The following is a 21,343-nucleotide window of genomic DNA, read 5'->3' on the forward strand; positions in this document are numbered from 1 at the left end:
GCAGAGATATTGGAGTTTGTTGACCGTATACTCAAAGGTGTAACATAAAAAGCTATATTGGCTAGGACTTTTTTTAAAAAAACACACCATATTCTTCAGAACAGAAAGTAATGTGTCCGTTTCCTACCCCCCCAACCCCCCCCCCCCCAAACAGTTTCTGTTCATTGAAGCTGGATAAGCTCTGGAACAATTTTAAAATAGCATGTGCGCACTCTCTCTCTCTCTCTTTCTCTCTCTCTCTCTCTCTCTCTCTTTGTATAAGGTCCATATAGATTTTTAACATTTTCCTAATTATTTTTGTTTTGTTTTTTTCTTTCCCTCTAGGAAGCTTCAAGATAGTCATGTACAGTAGATGCCAAGAAGATGCAGGTAACTTTAAAAACAACAACAATACTCAAATTAAAGATATCCTTTGCTCTGGCACCAGAACAGGAAATATTTCAAAACAAAATGAAGATATCCTATCCTTGGTAGGATGTATCATGGCTCTTCTATTTATGTGGAAAACAGGCAGAAACTGTTTGTGTAAAACTTAGACATATGCAGCTTCTTGGGGTTAGATGCCAATAGCCTGATCTAGTAATTGCCTTACTTGTTTGATAGTTTTGCATATTCTGCATTCAAAGACTTGCAAAGAATCTTGCTAGCTGCAGATCTTCCACAAACTGGCTGGCCCTGGATGCTGCTGCATAAGTTGTAAGGACCAAACTAGGCTGATGTATGGGCTGAATTCCTGGTATATTAAATTTTTACATGTTAAATCATATATTAGGTTCTCTGAATTGGAACAGAGTGGCTGTGGGCTAACTGCAGTTTGTAGGGGATTTAGACTGGAAATAGAATCCGCAGTGGAAAGGGTCTAGTTTGGTGCCCCCTGCTGCTGCTTTTCAGTAAAATTTCAAAACATCAAAAGATCACTGCATGGATCTGTATGTCACACGTAGGTTGGACCTAGCATGACCTAATCTGTGTGGATATGAGTAGGGAGCCACAAGAACAAGATTTGCATATGCATATCTTGTAATCACCTTCCCTTAAAAGCCAATATCTGGCAGGACACAAAGCTTCCTACTTTGTGAGCCAGGTAGGTAGACCCTCTAGAATCAATGGACTTAAGCTGACTACTTTCAGCAGGTCTATTCAGAGTATCTTTTAGTTGGTTGTTATCTCCCATAGTCCCTTCCAGCACTATATCATTTTGCTGCTTCTGACATGAGGTAGTCCTGCTGCCCATCACAATTACTGCTATTGTTCCACAGATAATATATGCTTACTGGTGTGGTTTCCAATTCTGTGTCCAGGGCAGCTGTCTACCAGCTCCATCTGGTTTGCAGGGTGAGACCCTACCTGCCCACGGACTGTCTCGCCAGAGTGGTGCATGCTCTGGTTATCTCCCGCTTGGACTACTGAAACACACTCTACCTGGGGCTACCTTTGAAGGTGACCCAGAAACTACAACTAATCCAGAATGTGGCACCTAGACTGGTGACTGGGAGCAGCCGCCAAGACCACATAATACTTCTCTTGAGCACAATTCAAAGTGTTGGTGCTGACTTTTAAAGCCCTAAACGGCCTTGGCCCAGTATACCTGAAGAAGCGTCTCCACCCCCATCGTTCAACCCAGACACTGAGGTCCAGCGCCAAGGGCTTTCTGGCAGTTCCCTCACTGAGAGAAGCCAAGTTACAGGGAACTAGGCAGAGGGCCTTCTCGGTAGTGGTGCCCTCCATGTGGAACGCCCTCCCATCAGATGTCAAAGAAATAAACAACTATCTGACATTTGGAAGACATCTGAAGACAGCCCTGTTTAGGGAAGTTTTTAATGACTGGTGTTTTAATGTATTTTTAATCTTTTGTTGGAAGCCGCCCAGAGAGTATTATTATTATTAATAATAATAATAATAATAATAATAATAAATTATTCAAATCCATGTCATTTCATTTTTAAAACAAAAACCCAAACAAACATTTTTTTGTGTGCAACTTCACAAACTTCCATTCGAGCCATTGCTTGTTTGTTTTTAGGATTTTCTCCATATATTGTCTGCACAGATAGGTTGAGTGGAAGCACTGTTTCTTAATAGATATATTTGGTGGTATCAGGCCAGAACTAGACACTGTGGAAGCTGCATTGTTATTGCTGTAAACAGTGGCCCTTGGTCTCTCCTTCCTCTGTAATATCTAGCAGCATGATGTTGTGAGCTTTTTGGCACCTCCAAGCAGCTGTTATCAAGTGGAAGCAAGGTTTGGGAAAATCAGAGCTCACATCACACACTTTCCATTTTATTTTCATTTTAAAGAAAAACCTTATTATATTTATATCCCACCTTTTTTCCAAAGAGTTCAAGGTTGTTTTCATGGTCCCCCCCCTCCATATTATCCTCACAATATCCCTGTGAGGTAGGTTAGGCTGAGAGTTGGTGACTGGCACAAGGACACCCAAGAGAGTTCATGGCTGAGTGGGGAGTTGAACCCTGATCCCCCAGGTCCTAGTCCAGCACTCTAACCACTGCACACCACATTGGTTTGTTGAATATCATGAGGAAAAAAGGAGGAAGTGATGGGAGACAGCTGCTTTCAGAAACAACCAAGTGACTCAGAGAACATCTAGTTCCAGCCTTATTCACTCAATTGAATGTTTCTTAAGTATTTTGTTGCATTGATCTCTCTCTTTTAACTTTCTCTCTTACAGACCACTGCATCTTTTTGGGAGGAATGTCTAGAACCCTGCTTTAGTTGACGAGCAAATATATCCCCCTGGATCATTCTTCTTCTGAACACTTAAAAACCATGGATAATGTTCAAATGCCACAGCAAGTCTTGATGGATGTATAATAAAACTGTTCAGAGACACTTCCTGCCATGAACAGAACTGTGTGACAATTAACCTTTTTTTAGCATAGAGCTACGAAAGATCTAATGCCTATAAGACTACTGCGTGGACCGTTCCACAGAGAAAGAGAAGTCTGTGAACTTGGAACAGCTCTGGAGAAATGGGAGCAACTTAACTTTAAAAAAGCACAGCACTGGAGAAACTTCATGTGCCTGAACAGCTTTCGAGTGAACTAGCACTTAAGACCTTGCGCGACAAAATGGACTCCGGAGATACAGCTGTAGGGCAAAATGCTACCTCAAGGTCTGGAGAAACAGCTAAAGTACCAAGTAGATGGAGGCAGGAACATTCGGCTAATGTTAAGATGAGCGCACTTGGCAGCCTGGAAGGACAGACACAAAGGGACCCCGAACACATGGGGGAACCGGCACCTGCACAGCTTTTCAGTTCTGGGAAAGGAGTGTCATCTAGCGACGTTGCCCAGCAAGCCACAGACAAGCAATACCCGCAGCACCTTCCGAGTACTTACTCATGTCAACATTCGCTTTCTTTCCCCCAGCATTCATTGCCACAAGGATTCCTGCACAACCTGAAGCCGCATCAGAGCCTAGAAGGCCACAAATGGCAGTTTCCTGGCCACCTGCAGCCGGTTGCCTCCGAGGACTTGTTTCCATTTCACGTGCATGGCCATAGCGGAAGCTTCTCCAGGAAGAAGATTTCGAGTCTGAACCCTGCTTATAGCCAGTATTCTCAGAAGTGTATAGAGCAACAGTCGGAAGATGGTCATAAGAAAGAACACAAACCCAAAAAGCCTGGCAAATACATTTGCCCGTACTGTAGCCGGGCTTGTGCCAAACCTAGTGTACTTAAGAAACATATTCGGTCTCACACTGGGGAACGTCCATACCCTTGTGTCCCTTGCGGCTTCTCGTTTAAGACAAAGAGCAATTTATACAAGCACAGGAAATCGCATGCCCATGCGATCAAAGCGGGATTAGTACCTTTCACAGAGTCGGCTGTATCTAAATTGGACCTAGACGCCAGTTTTATCGACGTGGAGGCAGAGATACATTCAGATGGCGAGCAGAGTACAGATACTGATGAAGAGACTTCGTTATTTGTTGAAGGTTCTGACAAACTGAGCCCCGTTCCGCAGATTCCATTGGACATCGGTAGCAGAAGTGGCTTTCACTCATCCATAGAAGAATCCCTGGGAGGCCCAATGAAAGTCCCCATTTTGATTATTCCCAAAAGTGGTGTGCAGTTACCATGTGAAAGCTCCCCACACATTGGATCTGACAATCTGCAGAACACATTAATTAGTAAGTCTGATGACTCTCATACAGTTAAGCAGCGACTTGCACTAAGACTATCTGAGAAAAAAGGGCAGGATTCTGAGCAGTCATTAAATCTCTTGAGCCCCCACAGCAAAGGAAGTACTGACTCTGGTTATTTTTCGCGCTCAGAGAGTGCCGAGCAGCAAATAAGCCCACCAAATACAAATGCAAAGTCTTACGAAGAAATAATCTTTGGAAAATTCTATAGGATTAATCAAAGGATGGCACAACCTTTAGCGACAGCCAATCAGGATCGTAGCTCGATGGGTAGAAAAGGCAAGGCAGAGCCCCTACCTCTCACAAACCCTAGATTAGAAATGAAGATGCTTGAAGAGCGAATGTCTCCAAATAAAGAAGCACTAATTGATCCTAGCAAAATGAGCACTATAAAAAGTAGCCAAGTCTTTAACGACAGCAGTATGGAATCCAAACAGTCTCAGAATGTCACATCATCCATCAAAAGTGAATCAAGCCTTTATCCAGGAAGCCACCCAAGTGATTCGTCTCTCCTAGAGCCTCCAGCAGATACAAACCCGCTTATTAGAAGCAACTCCATGCCGACGTCATCTGCAACCAACTTGAATGTCCCTTCAGCTTTAAGAGGAAGCCATTCATTTGACGAGAGGATGACTGGTTCCGATGATGTGTTTTACCCTGGGACAATAGGAACACCCCACCAGCGCATGCTAATACGACAAGCGGCCTTTGAGCTGCCATCGCTGCAGGAAGGACACTCAGATTCAGAGTACCATGGGAGAATAGCAAAGAACATTATGGTTGCTTCCAGCAGGTCAACTGTAGGAGAAAAAGGGTCGGGCATGAAGAAGTTGCTAACAGGGGAGAGGCCCTTTTACGAGGGGGACGCCTCTGGGAAGCACTACAGGAAATGGGAAGATTATGGGCCTTTGAAGCAAAGCTATAGAGACACACCATCTCTGAGCGGGTCAAAGCAAGGGGGAGAATTTTATCCTGAATCATCTGCACAGTTGCAGGCAGTGTCTTCTACATATAGCATTACCTTTGAAACTAGAAAGCGCAGAATACAAAAGAGTGTTGGAGATGAGGAGGACACCCCATCCCTGTGCAGTGGTGCTTCTGGCAGCCCCATGAGTGGCGATTTTGATCCTAAATTGCAAATCCAGGAAGGGCCAAGGACCAGATATGCCATCCAAAGCCATGACAGTTCTGTGCACTCTCACCCGGACCGCTTTGAAATTTGCAGACCCCACCTGACATCTGGAAGCCCAGCCACAAGCTTAGAAGAATGCTCCTTGGCAAGCGATCAAGAAAAGGCTTCGGAGTCCCTGAGCAGAAAAGGCAACGTAATCTCCGTCATTCAACACACAAATTCATTAAGCCGGCCCAACTCGTTTGAAAGGTCTGAATCTACAGAGCTTGTCGTTTGCCAGCAAGATAAGATGTATTCATCGTCTGAGACTTGTGAAAGTGAGATTGCAGATTCCCCAATGAGCCCGGATAGGGTCCCGCAAACGGAAAACGCTGACAGCATTGTTTGCAAGCAGCCTTCTTCGTCCCAACATTCTCAGTCATATCACATGCAGCCCAGGCTTGTTCGCCAGCATAATATACAGGTACCTGAAATCCGCGTGACGGAGGAGCCTGATAAACCCGAGAGAGAGAGGGAAGCCCCAGCCAAAGAGCCGGAGAAGCCTGCAGAAGAGTTCCAGTGGCCACAGAGGAGCGAAACTCTTTCTCAGCTGCCAGCCGAGAAGCTACCTCCGAAGAAGAAACGCTTGCGGTTGGCTGACTTGGAGCACTCCTCTGGAGAGTCCAGCTTTGAGTCCACGGGCACGAGCCTTTCTCGGAGCCCTAGCCAAGAGAGCAATTTGTCCCATAGTTCCAGTTTGTCCATGTCCTTCGAGAGGGAGGACAGTATCAAGTTCGTAACGTCAACAAGGCAGGATGAGTTTGGCAAACAGTCTGAGTTTTTAACTGTCCCGGCTGGCGGTTACTCACTCTCTGTCCCTGGGCATCACCAACAGAAGGAAATGAGGCGCTGCTCATCCGAACAGATGCCCTGTCCCTACCCTGCCGAAATCCCTGAGATCCGAAGCAAATCCTTTGACTACGGGAATCTGACTCATGCTTCTGCAGTAGGTCCGCCTCCTACCTCTTTATCTCCAGCAAGAGAAAGGAAAAAATGCTTTTTGGTTCGCCAGGCTTCTTTCAGTGGTTCTCCGGAGATTTCCCAAGCTGATCCAAGCATGGAACAAAATATAAAGCAAGAGCAAATGGAGCACGGGCATGCCGGCCTTCGGTCTTCCCACGTGGCTTGGCCTCTTTCCCCCTCTTCTGTCCAGTCGGATGACTCCGGGAAGCAGTCTGCTGGTTCTTGTCCCCCACGCAGCACTAGTTTATCTCCACTTTCCCATTCCTCAATCCCGCAAGCACCTTATATTCCAAGCAAATACTCAACAGAACAGCAACATCTATTTGCACTGCAAGAAAAGGTTCCCTTTCTCCCCTTCCAGAACACATTGTTGCAGTTTCCGTATCCGTCAGTCTGCATGGTTCACTTGCCCTCTCAGCCCCTGTGGCCTTCGGAACTCTCTCAGTCCCCCTTTCCGCATCATTTTGTACAGCAGCTTCAGAAAACTTACTCCAAGCAACCTTTCTCAACTGAAAGCCACCCTGGTTACCACCTGGAATATGCTCAGGAGCATATCAGAAAGAAAACTGCTGATTATGTGCATGCTAAAGAGCAAACCTACCAGCGTTACTCAGGAACATCAGGACAGTATTCTAAAAATGCACTTGCAACATACCAGCCCGATTGTAGCATTAAATCAACCGATACCTCTTCTGAACAACAGCTACAGGTGGATTTTGAAACCCAGAATATTGGGCCTGCCCAATCATTACCTGGCACAGTTGTTCCCGTCAGGATCCAGACCCACGTGCCATCCTATGGTAGTGTTATGTACACAAGCATTTCCCAGATTCTTGCTCAGAGCAGCAGCCCTGCCATTGTCATTTGCAAAGTCGACGAGACTCTTTCTCAAAGGACATTAGCCACCAGTGCAACCATGCACGGCATAGGATTCAACATAGCGCAGATGTTAGGCCAGCATGGAGGGTTGTGGAAAGTACCACAGACCTTGTCCCTGAACTTAGATCCTTCCATCCCATTGTGCTTAACCTCCAGCTCAGATAGTGCCTCTACCCTAGGTGGAAACAAGCGAATGCTTTCACCGGCAAGCAGCCTGGAGCTCTTCATGGAAACCAAGCAACAAAAGAGAGTAAAGGATGAAAAGATGTATGGGCAGATTGTCGAGGAGCTAAGTGCTGTAGAACTCACCAGTTCGGACATAAAGAAAAGCTTCCCCAGACCTCAAAAGCCTCAGCTGGTTAGGCAGAGCTGTACTACTGAGCCAAAAGAAAGCGTGCCGTCCTCCTCTCCGTTGCCGTCCTCGTCATCTCAAGATTCGCCAGCTACCAACATGCCTCCCACTGAGCTTTCCCCAGTAAGCAGGGAGAAGCTCCATAGCTTTGACTCTGCTTCTCCAGGGCAGAAGTCTAGTGGTACCCCAGAAGGCCGAGAATCTCCAGAAGAACTGGACGTAGATGAAGCATCATCTGACATGAGTCTCAGCCCCACCAGGTTGCCATCAGCGGAAAGCCAGATAGAAGACGAACCCAAGCAACAGAAATTGCCGTTTGGTATGTTGGTACAAATGGCATCGCAGCCAAGTGGGAAAGCGGTGACTTCGACAATTCTCCTGACAGATCTCGCAGACTTCCAGCAAATCCTACAGTTCCCTAGTTTGCGCACTACCACAACTGTGAGCTGGTGCTTCTTAAACTACACAAAGCCTAGTTTTGTTCAGCAAACAACCCTGAAATCGTCTGTTTATGCTTCATGGTGCATTAGTTCTTGTAACCCAAACCCATCAGGATTGAGTACGAAGATTACCCTTGCACTCCTACGGTCGAAACAGAAAAACAGCACAGAAATCTATACACTGGCTCCAATGTATAGGCCCGGAACAGGGAAACTGACATCATCAAGTGCATGGAAACAGTTTGCTCAGGTAACTAACCAATTCTTAAAGATTCGCCCGTTTTTATTTTGACCTAACAGTATACAGCAAACCGAGATGCTTTCAAGTCTTTTCAGTGTAATGCTTTTGGAATAGTTCCTCTAGAGTAATGAATACCTTTCTTTGGAATGCAAATTCTGAGGGGATTTCTCAGGAAGCAGGAGCAAACACGGATGTGGCATCCTGGACATGGATCTCACCCCTGAACGATTTCAACACTTTCCAAGTATATTCAGAAATTGTTCCAAAGCCGCTCCCTTGGAGAGAGGGAGAGAGCCATTAAAACTGGCTTGTTATAAAGCATAAAAACTAGAAAAAATGAGTACATCTGGTATTTCAGAATGTGTCAGAAGATGTACTTATTATAGATCATCTTCTAACCAGAATGCAATGAACCTATATAAGTGCCTCATACTCTGAGAAATAGATGTGGCCTCTGTGTTGTTTTTTTTTAAAAAAACCCTGTTGTCTCTTTGTATATCATGGTGCCTTCGGATAAAATTCATGGCTTTGAAAAACTGGTAAATCTAGACAACAACTTTGGAGGCCCAAGTTTCCGTGTTCAATTTCTCCAGTGTTTTTAATACCTCTTGGTTAAAATATGAATAAATGAAAATTAGGCAGGAGCTTCTAGATTGTTGCCAAAAGTTAATGCTGTATGAAAGATAAATCTGCATGGGCTTTAGAAACTTTGAAGCTATCGACTATGGCTGGAAAAACATGTCCAGCTTGAGGCACCAGCCTTTTTTAAAAAACAAACCAAAACATTGTAGGTGACAATCCTTTAAAAGCCCAAATAAATTAGATAATGAGGCAACAGCATCAAATGTGGAATGGCCCAGGATATTTCCAGCCCTGACATGACTATACTATTCCTCCTAGTTAGAGCACATGGTTGTTTCCCATGAAGTTGTGGATTGATGTCTCGGCTATGAATGAGTACCTAATGCTTTGGGTTGGGGAGATCAAAGGCAGTTGGACATGGGTTGTTGCCACATCACTGCCTTTTGAACTGTAGGCAGAGAAACTAGTGTGTCTTAACCACACCAACCCCGATGGGCCAGATGGCTTTGAGCAGACTGTGCCTTGAAATCCCAGTGCTAGCAGTGGACAGATTTTGATCGCCTAGTAAGTCTTCTTTATCTTTCCTTTTTTGTGTTTATATGGCGGCATGATGCTGTGTTGTGCTTACAGCATCCCTGGGCACTTCAAAAACTTTCCTCTGCTGCCTCTTGCCTATCTTGTTTATTCCTTGACAAAGTCAAAGGGCCAGATTAATTGGCTTTTCTGAGTCTGAGCATGATGTAAGGTCTAAGTATGTCCTAAAGCATTTACAGTAATATGACACAATGCAGTTACTCTGTTTACGTTTGTGGCATTGATTCCGAGTTTCAAGCATTAACAACAATTAGTGACTCTGTGTTGTTGTTTTTCCATTTCACAGATGAAACAGGAGCCATTCTTCCTATATGGCAGCAAGTTTGAAAAGAAAGTAGCGGGGAATGTTATCAAGGAAAGAATTAAAGGAGACAGCCATGGTGATAAAGATATTGTATCCAAACAAACTGAGCCAATGCGAATTAAGATTTTTGAAGGAGGGTAAGAACATACATTTGGAAATATCATGTGTGTTCTGTTATTTTTTAGAACAGATTTTTAGGGTTCATGCAAGCAGCTTGTGCTAGGTCCAATATCATGGTCTTGAGTCCATGTGATGGGGCAAGTGAACTGAGGTGAAACAGGTCTGGATCTCATCATTACCTGGATGGACAACTGCTGAAAATCTGGGATATTGCACCATCAATTAAGGGAGTAAAGGCGAGAAATTAAAAATCCACTAGAATTCTTGTTTTTTCCTTCTTCTTCTTCTTCTTTAAATAGTTGATCCATCAACCACCTTTGACTTTTGAAACTACTATCAGGCATTGACAGGATGGGAAAAATTGCCCTGTCATGAAAAGGAATCTAAAATTCTTTCGATTGGACTTATGGGAAAAAATCTAGAGGTTGTTTGTATCCCAGCTATTCTTTTGTAATTTTGAAATATGCCATTTGTAAGTTACTTTTTGCCTTTATAAATAAGGATTTAGGTAGACAGTGGTCTTACAATAAAACATTTGTATGGCAAAACAATGCAAAAATGCATGCTACCAGTGAGTTAAAGCAACCATACAGAATATAACAAAGAAGATGGAACTAAATGCATTCTGAATGCCCTTTAGGTAAAAGAGCAGGGTCACATGCTAATAAACAAATAAATCCTATGATTTCCCTTGATATGTACTATTCATTAAACTGTTGACAAGATCCATTAATGTATTTCCTCTATAGATTGACTCCGATTCCAGTAAACATTAAACAATGCTTTGCTTTAAATTAAGCATCAACATTTGCCCTTCCCAGTCATATATGTACACTAGCAGTCAGCTTGCTTTTTGGTATTTGGTATTTTCCAAGACATTCCTCAACAGACAACTTCCTATTATTTCTCCAGTTCCTGCTGCTACTATTTTAACTGCAGTCAACACATTTCCCACCAGCTCCTCCTGTATCTTATTTAAACACTTCCTTATACAATTTCAAAGGATAACTTGTAGACAAAAGTCTTTGCTCCATTATTGCCCAAGTAAATTTTAATACTAACTCCCCCCCTTGTTCTTCAATTTTTTTAAAAAAATAAAGCATATAGAACTAGTTCAGATGTATGAGAACAGTTCTCAGCTCTGTCCTTTCCATCCAATACAACCATGAGGAGGAGTTTTGACGCATCCATATATCTCTCCTATTTTTAAAAAACTAGCTACAGCTTGCTGTACCATCCAAACCCAGGAAACTGTAGTTAGTCTTAACTGTGGTTTCTAAAATGGAAGGATTCACATGGCTTAGCATGTTAAGAAGCAGCAGCAGGGGGCCTTGGACTCATAGGCTACCCCTTTTCTCTTCTCTCCAGCATGGCCATGAGCAGATTCTGCTTCTATTTTAGATTAACCACAGTTTAGGGTTTGGATGTGATACTGAAATGGTTCATCTTAAAGATGGAGGCAGCTTCTGAAACTATGGTTTGAAGTTCACTTATCTTCTGGAAACTTCTATATCAGCAATGAGCTTATTCTTTTGCAAGCTCGCTTAGTGTGCCAGGTTGAAGCAAGCTGTCTTGTTATCATCATTCAAACAGCATTAGCCACTGATAGGTAGCATGATTCAAATGAAGACATTTGAATAGCAAAATTTGCTTTCCATGACCTGCAACTCCAAATGCCAAGAGGATTTCAGAAGCCATCTTTCAGGAAATTCACTAATTTAGTAAGCTCAGTTGACACTGTTCTGAATTCTGCAGATCATTCGGTGTCATCCAAAAGAATCAGCTCAGGCAAATAGGAGAGATGTAGAGTTGTTTTTTTAAGAGTAAGGAGGTTAGTCTGTGACATTTTATGGGAGAAAGAAATTTCAGAGTATCATACTGATGGGGTCTTAGCTAGTACAACAATAAAAATAACATATGTATTATGAAGATTAAAAAAATAAATAGTTAAGATTCTAGCACCTGACTTAGGAGTCAGATCAGATTCTCCCTTTTGGTGAATGTCTTGGAACTAAAGGCTCTTGGTTATTTATTTAAGTATTTCTGTACTGCCAGGCACAACTGTAAAACACCATAAAAATGCACGTGATAATAAAAGTGATGGGCTAAATCAATTTATACAACTGCACAGGCCCAGCAGCATAAAAAGGTCTTCAAGAGATGCCTAAAAGTCAAAAGTAAGGATGCTGGAAGAGTTTTCCACTGCATGGGCCTGGGGGCGCTAAATGCCCCACTTCTAGTGAATGCCACTCAGGCCTTCATAACAGAACTCACCCTGATGATCTCAGTGATCAAACTGAGATACAAGGGCTCAGGTGGTCCTTAATGGACCCTAGACCCATGTTTTTCAGGGCTTTTTATGGCAACACAAAAACCTTGACTCTGGTCTCATAGGTTACAGGTAGCCTGTGCAAAGGTTTTAGCAGAGGTGTCATATGCCATCAGCCACGTGCTCCCATCAGCAGCCCAGCCACCATGTACTACACCAGCTGGAGCTTCCAGGCCAGGCCGAAGGATAGCCCTACAGAGTGTGCATTCTTCAGAGGGCTTGGGTGCCAGGCTTCATGAGAGTAGCATTTTTTCCAAGTCTTAAGTTTGGTTCCCAATCTTGCAAACGCTCAGTGCTTAGAAACCTTGTTGATTCTCTTAGTGGAGCCATGTGTAGTAGCCACAGAATGTGACCTAAAACTAAAGATGCTGCTGTAAGGTACTGGCTGTGTACCTGGATGCTTAAAAGCACCATTTTGATATTGCCTTTCTTCCAACAGGTATAAATCCAACGAGGATTATGTATATGTCAGAGGACGAGGGCGTGGAAAGTACATTTGTGAAGAATGTGGGATTCGCTGCAAGAAGCCAAGCATGCTCAAAAAACATATCCGAACTCATACAGATGTACGGCCTTATATATGCAAGTTGTGCAATTTTGCCTTCAAAACAAAAGGTACTTAGTCGTTCTTATGCTGGGGCGGTGGGGGTGGGGTGGTCTGTTCTTGGCTCTCTGCCAACCATCTTTCCAAATGCAAAGGTGGTTTTCTTAAAGCAAGGTGGTTTTATTTATGAAAATGAGACCTCTTGAAATGCAACTTTCCCCTCTTTATCTAAGTGATTCAAGGATTTATGTGAGACGGAGAGCCACTCTGTATAACTTAATTAAGAAATATGGGCTTCTGCCCAGCCCATCTGTCTGCAAAGGAAATGTAGTGGCATAAAATTTAAAAAAACTGCCTTGGCAAATGTTACTTTTGTGCTCCAAATGTTATGGTGCAAGTATTAATTACATTAGGGGATTGTACATTTGCAGTGGCACATTGCAGAAGCAGAACATTAGCTGCAGGGCAGAGAATTCCTGATCTGCGTTTATGGTGGGTCAGTTTCACATTGATAAATAATGCAGAAATCCACAGACTCCAGGTGGGCCACTCCATCCACAGTGGTATTAATTATGGATTGAGATCTGATAGCTTGTGTTCACATGTACTTACCAGCTCAAGAGAGGGGGTGGTGTTAGAGAAACTTCCATTTGTCAGCCTGAGGCATTACATATAGCAGCACTCATTGGCGCAGTATTTCCCATGGAACCAGATCCTAAAGGGATATTTCATTGGCATTTTCTTTTATTGTTTACATTCCCTAAATCTTGGCCAAACCCTGCTTCTGATGTACCTCTTGGCCATGGCGATGTTCTAGTGTGTGTGCACGTATTTCATGAAAGATGCAGGTCCTTGCCGGTTTTGCAGCCGTAATATGACAGAAGCTGCTTTGGTGGCCCTGGTAGATGTCTCTGGGCTCCAGCTCTCATAAGCACCTTACAATTCAAAGATGGTGGATGGTTTGCAGTCAGGAACATTGCCTTTCAGAAGTACACGTGTGTTTGGGAGGCTGCTGTGTTTCTTTATGGAGGCAGTATCTGCAGCAGCCAATAATTTCTTTAACACTGCCGCAGCGGGGGCTGACCAAGACCTGGCTTCCATCATTCATTTTATTAAATTAATTGTACTTATGCCCTAACTTTCCAATATAGGCCTCACAGCTCCAAATAAATAAATGCTCTCTATCTTGCATCTACTCTGGGTAGATTGCAAAATAAATAAACAAAAATGAATAGCGCACTAAAACTCTAAATGCCACCTAAATTCTGGCTATACATTTTTGAGGTGTTACCCATGACAATGAAGAACCAAGGGGAAGCTGAAAAAAACCCTAATATAATTCTTTGTGCACTCAAATTCTCAGGCAAATATGGTTATGGATTATATTTCAGTGACAAATTGCAAAGAGGTGGCTGAGCTAGTCTGTTGCGGCAGAAACGGTGACAGGCTCTTGTGGCACCTCCAAGCGTATTGAGTCATTATTGTGTAAGGTTTCGTAAGTCTGTAGAAGTGAAGTGTGTGATGAAGCCCACTTTTGTCCACAAAAGCTTGTGTGATCATAAGAGATTCCCCAAGTCTTTTCTTTTGTATTTCAGCCACCGTAGCTAGAAGATAGGGGCTGAAAATCAGTGCTGCTGTTCTGCTTGCAGAGTGGCTTTGATTCAGCAGAGGTATCCCCTAACACAACTGAAAGGGAAGTAACCATCTTAGAAACTTCTGCAGCCCACTGTGTCACCTTCTGCCGCATTATTCTGGAAAGTCACACAACCATCTGGAAACTAATTTTCAGAGGTTGAGGGGGATCTGCAGGGGAAAGAGGGACAAAAATCGCCTTCCCTTCTCTTATATTACCTTTGCAGAATTAAAAGCCATCCTCACGTGGAAAGGCAGCATCAGAATTCACCCCAGTCTGGTCTTAAATCATTCCTAGATTGTCCCTTGGTGCTTTGTCTTTTAAAGAAGATAGGCTAAACATTCTGGAGCACCAGGACTAAGAATACCAGCACCTAAGAATATACATGCAAATACTGTATATGCAATTACTCTTGCTACAATGGCGTTCAAATTGAGTGGATATGTTCCATCTGTCTGTCCAGTTTATTTGTTCTCTATCTAGTTTGGGGGGGGAGGGAGACTGCATAATGCCAACAAGTTTCCCCATCCCCAGTGCCATCTAATTAGTGTCATTTTTCCACAGGAAATCTGACAAAACATATGAAATCTAAAGCACACATGAAAAAATGCCTGGAGCTGGGGGTATCTATGACATCGGTGGATGATGCTGAAACAGAAGAAGCAGGTATGTCACAATGAGTTCAGTGACTTGCTGTGGCCTTTGCAATATGCAAATGATGCATCACATTTTATCACTTGCTGACAAGAGAGGATGTGTTAAGAATCCCCCCCCCCCGATTTTCTCATGTCAACACAAAGCGTTGAAACAATTTTGACATTTTTGTCTGAGGCTTACAGAGTGTAGGGTTTCATTGATTCTGAAAATGGCTTCCCTGCCCCCTCCCCATCCCGAATGGAGTATAAATGTTGGTCGTAGCATGCAGAGTATTCTTAAAGGTTGACATGCAAACACATTCCCAATTAGTGTGAAAACATTCTGTACCTCGCAAGCTGTATGAGACCTGTCCAAGCTGTATGTACAAGGTGATAATGGGCAGAATTTTTCTGCAAATTGAGGAATCCAGATTATACTCCTGTCAGTTTGATACATCCTTGAGCACTTGAGAATCCTAGTTCCTAATTCTGTTGGGAGGGAAAATCTTAATTTAGGCCTCATGCTTACAGAGTAAATCTTCAATAGGTAAAGACTTGAGATGCCAAGCTCAGATTGTCTAACTGTGCAATCCTAAACATGTCTACTTGGAAGTAAGTCCCATTGAGTTCACTGAGAGCTACTCCTAGGTTTGTAGCCTTTCAAGACCCTGTGAGTGCTATTTTTGTCAAACCCCAACCAGTCACCATGTGACTTGGGTTCTCATCCTACCCTGCAGAAGTTTTAGAGAGCCATAGAAAACAATGGTATTTTAGTGCTTGATTGTGACAGCTGCTTTGTGTGTGGGAAAGCTGTATGGTCAAGTCTGGAAGTATGTCTCTGACTTATGCTCTTTTGACTTGTCACAATTGTTTCAGAAAATATGGATGACACACAACACGAAGTCAAGAAGAGCAGCATGGCTGGTTCGTCAACAGAGCACCAGTTCTCTGATGCTGAGGAATCGGATGGAGATGATGGAGAGGACAATGATGACGATGATGAAGATGAGGATGATTTTGATGACACCCTTGGAGATTTGACACCCAAAACAAGATCCCGAAGCACTAGCCCCCAACCCCCAAGGTTCTCCTCATCTGTGAATGCTGCTACAGCATCCTATGGGGGTTCTCCTGACAGTTCAGTGGGACATTCATCCTTGATAAGTTATCTGGTCACTTTACCAAGCATTCAGGTTACTCAGCTCCTCACACAAAGTGACACTTGTGATGATTCACAGATGACAGAATATCAGAGGTTTTTCCAGAACAAAAGTACAGATTCAGAACCGGACAAGGATAGACTTGACATACCTTGCTGCATGGATGAAGACTACATTGTTTCTTTGGAGTCCAACTCTCCTAGAGACTTTTCATCTTCCAGCCGACAGTCCTCACCTGGGTATGATTCTTCACCGTACAGAGATAATTCGCCAAAGAGGTATTTGATGCCCAAAGGAGATATGTCACCTAGAAGGCATTTATCACCAAGGAGAGAGATTTCGCCCATCAGACACGTATCACCGAGGAAGGAAGCTGTACTGAGGAGAGAGTTATCACCACGGAGAGATGTGTCACCAAGACGCCATCTATCACCAAGGAGACCCATGTCACCTGGGAAAGATGTATCCTCCCGAAGAGATCTGTCTCCACGAAGAGAGAGAAGGTATATGGCCTCAGTTAGAGCAGCATCACCCCGAAGAGGGTTGTACCATAACCCAACGTTGCCCATGGGCCAGTATTTGCAGTCGGAGTCAGTTCCATTGGGACAGTCGGTGAGTTGAAAAGAACATGGTAATCCAAAATGTGAACTTCATTTATCTGATAGTGTTCTTCTGTAACTATGAGTGGTTGGCATAAGCAAAGCATAAAGCAGAGTTGTGTTATTTATTCTAGTCAGAGGTACAATGGATGAAAGGGGCAGTGATTTGTTCAACAGAACCTTATGGAAGAGTCACTGGCAGGCCACAGTGAGTGCCGAAAACCATGTGGAACAGACAACTAATGGAAGGATCAACAGGGGTCCCCTCAACAGCATTCTGGTAGTCCTGTTGCAATTGTTGGGAGCTGAATAGTTCCCCCCAAAAAACCCTTCTCCCATGTCCCTTCAGTTATCGTACTGTGTTAAAATGACTCTAGACCTTATCATTCTTTCCATTGGCAAATACCAGAAAAAACATCCATATACATAGGCAAGTGAAGGTTCAGTGTGCCTTGACTTGCTGGCTTTTGTCTGGAAAGAACATTGAAGATGAGTTGTAGTCCAAAACATAATTGGATCTGAACTCTAGAGTCATAGAGTTGGAAGGGGCCCTTAGGATCATCTCCAACCCCCTGTAATGCAGGAATATGTAGCTTTCCTTTACAGAGATCAAACCTGCAACCTGGAGGACAGCAGGTTGGCAATGGCTGATTGAGATTAACTTCCTCACCCGCTGCTTCTCAGGAAAGGGTCCCAGGAAGGGCAAACCGGGAGATAAACTCTCAAGATCCTTCCTAGAACAAGCTAGTACAGCTGCTAGAACAAGCTTCTATCATCTGTCTGTTTTGTTCTCCACAATTAGGATTATTCCCTGTGGATGCAAAGAATTGAATTTGGACGCACAAGACTAGCAATTTTTGAACCGTTGAATGGGCTTCCTGATGCATTTGAGCACTCCCACAGACCTAAATATTATTGCCTTCAGTTATCTTAGGGGGGGGAGAAGAAGGCAACAACTGAAAACCAATCACCATTGTTACTGTCACATAAAGGAAAGCGGTGCATTGCCTCTAATTAACCAGTCGACTATTTTGGCCTCAGCTGTTTTCCTCCTCCTTCTCAATATTACATTACAAGAACTGACAAATAGAGGAAAACAAAGAATAGGGGAGATGTCTGTGTTCCTGCAGATCTATCAACATTGCTTTCACATGTGTCTGAGCTATTGACATTTGCTTATAAGCCAAGCCTTTGTGTGTGATATTTCGGAAGGTGAATTTAAAATGTATAAAGAGGGCATGAATGATAGTATTTGCTCTGCAGAGCATCTTATACTCGTGGCAATTTGCTCTAGATGGCAGAGTGGCAAGGTTTTGTAGCCACAATGTCCCTTGCACGTTATCTCTTGTTCTTGAATGACACATTTTGCTGAACCAGAGGTAGCATTGTAGAATAGATTTGCTAGTCTTGCGATAGCTGCTGCTAATTGTGAATATCTTTCTCTGCTTGCAGAGTTCAAGACCAGGATTGTTCCAGGGACCTTATTTCAATATTTCTGGGGAAAAGGGACTTCTGGAGCATCATGGATCTAGCCTGTTCCCTGAGGGTCCTACTGACTATGTCTTCAGCCACCTCCCACTACACTCTCAGCAGCAGCTTCGTGCCCCCATCCCAATGATGCCCATTGGCGGCATCCAAATGGTCCACTCGGTACCGGCAGCCCTTTCAGGTTTACACCCTCCGTCCATCTTGTCCCTCCCCAAAGAGGGCTCTGGTGAAAAGAAGAGGGCAGCTTCGGAAACCATCGCTCAAGAATCGTGCATTGTTTTGAAGCACCATGAGAAGCGCACCTGCCCTCACGCTCTGCACACCGCCACTCAAGGCGCTGCATCGCCTTCTCAGCTGCTGCTGCTGCAACAAAGCACTTCGGAAGACGGTGTCGTTGAGAGGGAGCAGGAGGAAAACATACAGACTTGTACAAAAGCCATAGCTTCTCTCCGAATCGCAGCCGAGGAAGGCCTACATGGGACAGAGCAGTCGCAGAGGGATTCTGAGCCTCCGCAGAAACCCTCGGAAAGTGCACATTTTAGCATTAAACACTTTAGTGGCTCCGAGCCAGGCCAGATCTGTGCCTCAGCCACCTCCCCTGACTTGCACAGTGGCGAAAAGGACCTTTTTGGTACATCACAGACTGCGTTATCTCATTCCACCTTTTACAGCAAAAGCAGTGCGGATGTCAGACAGTTAGGCTATCTTAGTAAGCAAGATTCCCCATCAAGCACACCAGAAAGAAGAGAACCACCCTCCGAAAAAAGCAACCCACAGCGATCCGAAAATGTGTGAAGACTTTAATACATGTGTTTACTCCGACCCCCGACTCCCCGCCCCTAGTGATAGAAGGAAGTATTCATCTTTATAGCATGCCGGTTCTAAGTTACAGTAGTTTGCTATTATATATACTTTTGTTATATCAAAAGAATTGAGTAAAACTACGAGTCATCATGAGCCTGACCAAAATGAAATTTCAAAGTTCTTATTGGGTCTGGTACTTTTAACCTGTACAGATGTTTGTGCCTTTTCTTTACTTTTGCTTATATTCTTATAAGCATTTTTTTAGCAGTAATTTGTACATATTTTAGAATTTGTGTATCTGCTTTGTAATAAATGTAATTTCTTTCCTTTTTTGGACACTTTGACCTAAACGATGTAAAGCAAAAAACAAAAAAAGCATCAATATATATGTGAGGTTGCACTAAAATATTTTTATATGATTAAAACTGAACAGCTTTTATGTACAGCTCTGATTCTGTAATACTAATATTTATTTACTTTGTTTCATAAATTGTACATTTTTTCTTAATGTTGCGGATTGCTTTTCTATGTGAAGCATGGGATTTACTGTTGCATTATTAGAACAAAAAAAAATGTATATTGTAAACAAGATATTTAAACTAGAGTATCTTATTCTGCACTTATGCATTAGTTTAAAACAAAAATAAGATAAAAGGATGTATCAGTCCATTCTTAACTCTTGTAATTTTTTGTCTCTTGTTTGCTGGATCGACTATAACTTAAAAGTGCTGATTGTGGTTTTAAAAAGATAGTACCGTAAAGCATTAAAGTAAAACCATGTGCTATTGTGAGTTTTTTCAAAGCTTTATAAAACAGTTATAAATATATTAAAAGTATTTGGTCTTATGTGAACATGTTGCTCTATATGCTCCTTTAAAAGAAAATGGGAAAACATTCCACCCCATGTAAATATGTGCGAATTTAAAAAAGCAAAAGAAGAAAAAAGAGGTGCAATTTCATGTAGATTGTTTGGACACTTAGAGGCCTCACCCTGCTCCAAGTGAAGTCAGTGGAAGTTGTGAATTTGACTTGAATGGACGCAGGAGCAGGTGATAGGGCACCACATATCTTTATTAAAGTGTCTTTAAAAAAGAAAAGAAGAAGAAGAATGGAACTCTGGCTCCCTTGGCTTTGACTATAGCGGAATCAGGCTTCCAGCTCAGGTGAGAAAGCATGTTTGACTGTATAGATCTCTGTTATCGGCGGGGCCGGTAGTTGTGGTCGTCAGTGCTGGGCACTGCATGCAGCAGGTAGAGCCATGGAAATGACCTGGGGAGCCTCCCTACTAGTTGATAGCAAGGAGCCTAGTCATATTGCCAAGTTATCTCACTCGTATGTGGGGACTTTAGGGTGGGTTAGGGGAGGGAATATTAGACGAAGGCTTTACAGCCATTTCTGGACAACCAAGACAACCGGTAGGCATTTTCTCACCAGGATAAAAATTACCATCCCCATATGTCTTATCTAAGGGAAAAGGTCAGCGGAGAAAATGAATTCTCTCCTTTGAGATTTAGGGCATTTATAGCATGCAGTGGTTTCAGGAGGAGACGGGAAAGAACCATTGCTTATTTGTTTGGAAGGCATGATGGAGGCCGCTCCCTTCACCCTGCCCCTCCCCAATATCCATGCATACACCCAAGTCAAGAAAATTCTGGGGTCTTTTCTGTGCTATTTAGTGGATTATAATTCTGTGAAAAAAGTTTGTATATTGAATTGCAATACATTTAAGGAGTGTTCTTTAAAAAGGAAATAAATATACAGTTACATTACATACCTAGCGTCTAGTTTTCATGTGTTTTAATTTTTTTTTTCCAGGCTAGCAATGTCGCTCTTTTAGGCTGCAATCCTATGCCTTCTATATGTATGAATAAGCCCCATAGAAATGAGTCTACTTCCAAATAAAGACTTATAGGATTGGATGGCATGTTGCATAATGTGACATTTTGTTGGGCATGAGCACGCATGTAACTGGCCTGGTTTTGCATGAAATAACAGTAAAAGCCGTTGACGCTTTGGCTGTCTTGCCTATTGCTACGTTTCTGCCAAATATTTTATATCCATTGCACACTTCTGAGTAAGGAAAAAATCATCATAAATCATCATCTGAGCACTGCCCATACTCAAACGTTTAAACCTCTTGACCTGAGTATCTTCCAAAGAGATGAGTCTGCAACAGCTTGTTGTCTGTAAACAACCTGACAAATCTGTAATTATTAATCTGCACATATTTCAGGGTTACAACCCAGCAATGAGTTAAATAAGCAATGCACTTACCTCTATATTCCATTGTAGGGGGGGCGGGAATTAGCAGTGCTAAGTCTCTGCAGATACCGTGTTCTA

At 43.0% G+C, this 21,343-nt stretch overlaps 1 protein-coding gene across 3 annotated transcripts in view; it reads left to right on the forward strand.

The window, feature by feature from the left end:
• Positions 1–20,774, forward strand: part of HIVEP2 (HIVEP zinc finger 2) — a 136,524-nt gene extending 115,750 nt beyond the window's left edge. For all 3 annotated transcript variants that reach the window (XM_079970925.1, XM_079970924.1, XM_079970926.1), the window contains 7 exons: positions 325–369; positions 2,691–8,220; positions 9,674–9,828; positions 12,580–12,755; positions 14,882–14,983; positions 15,829–16,724; positions 18,164–20,774. In XM_079970925.1, coding sequence (XP_079827051.1) covers positions 3,091–8,220; positions 9,674–9,828; positions 12,580–12,755; positions 14,882–14,983; positions 15,829–16,724; positions 18,164–18,994 — 7,290 coding nt within the window. In that variant the 5' untranslated portion in view covers positions 325–369; positions 2,691–3,090 and the 3' untranslated portion in view covers positions 18,995–20,774. The remainder of the gene's footprint in view (positions 1–324; positions 370–2,690; positions 8,221–9,673; positions 9,829–12,579; positions 12,756–14,881; positions 14,984–15,828; positions 16,725–18,163) is intronic.
• The last annotated feature ends 569 nt before the right edge of the window (positions 20,775–21,343 follow it).

The sequence above is a fragment of the Podarcis cretensis genome (assembly GCF_951804945.1).
Source record: "Podarcis cretensis genome assembly, chromosome: 3".
Lineage (NCBI taxonomy): Eukaryota > Metazoa > Chordata > Lepidosauria > Squamata > Lacertidae > Podarcis > Podarcis cretensis.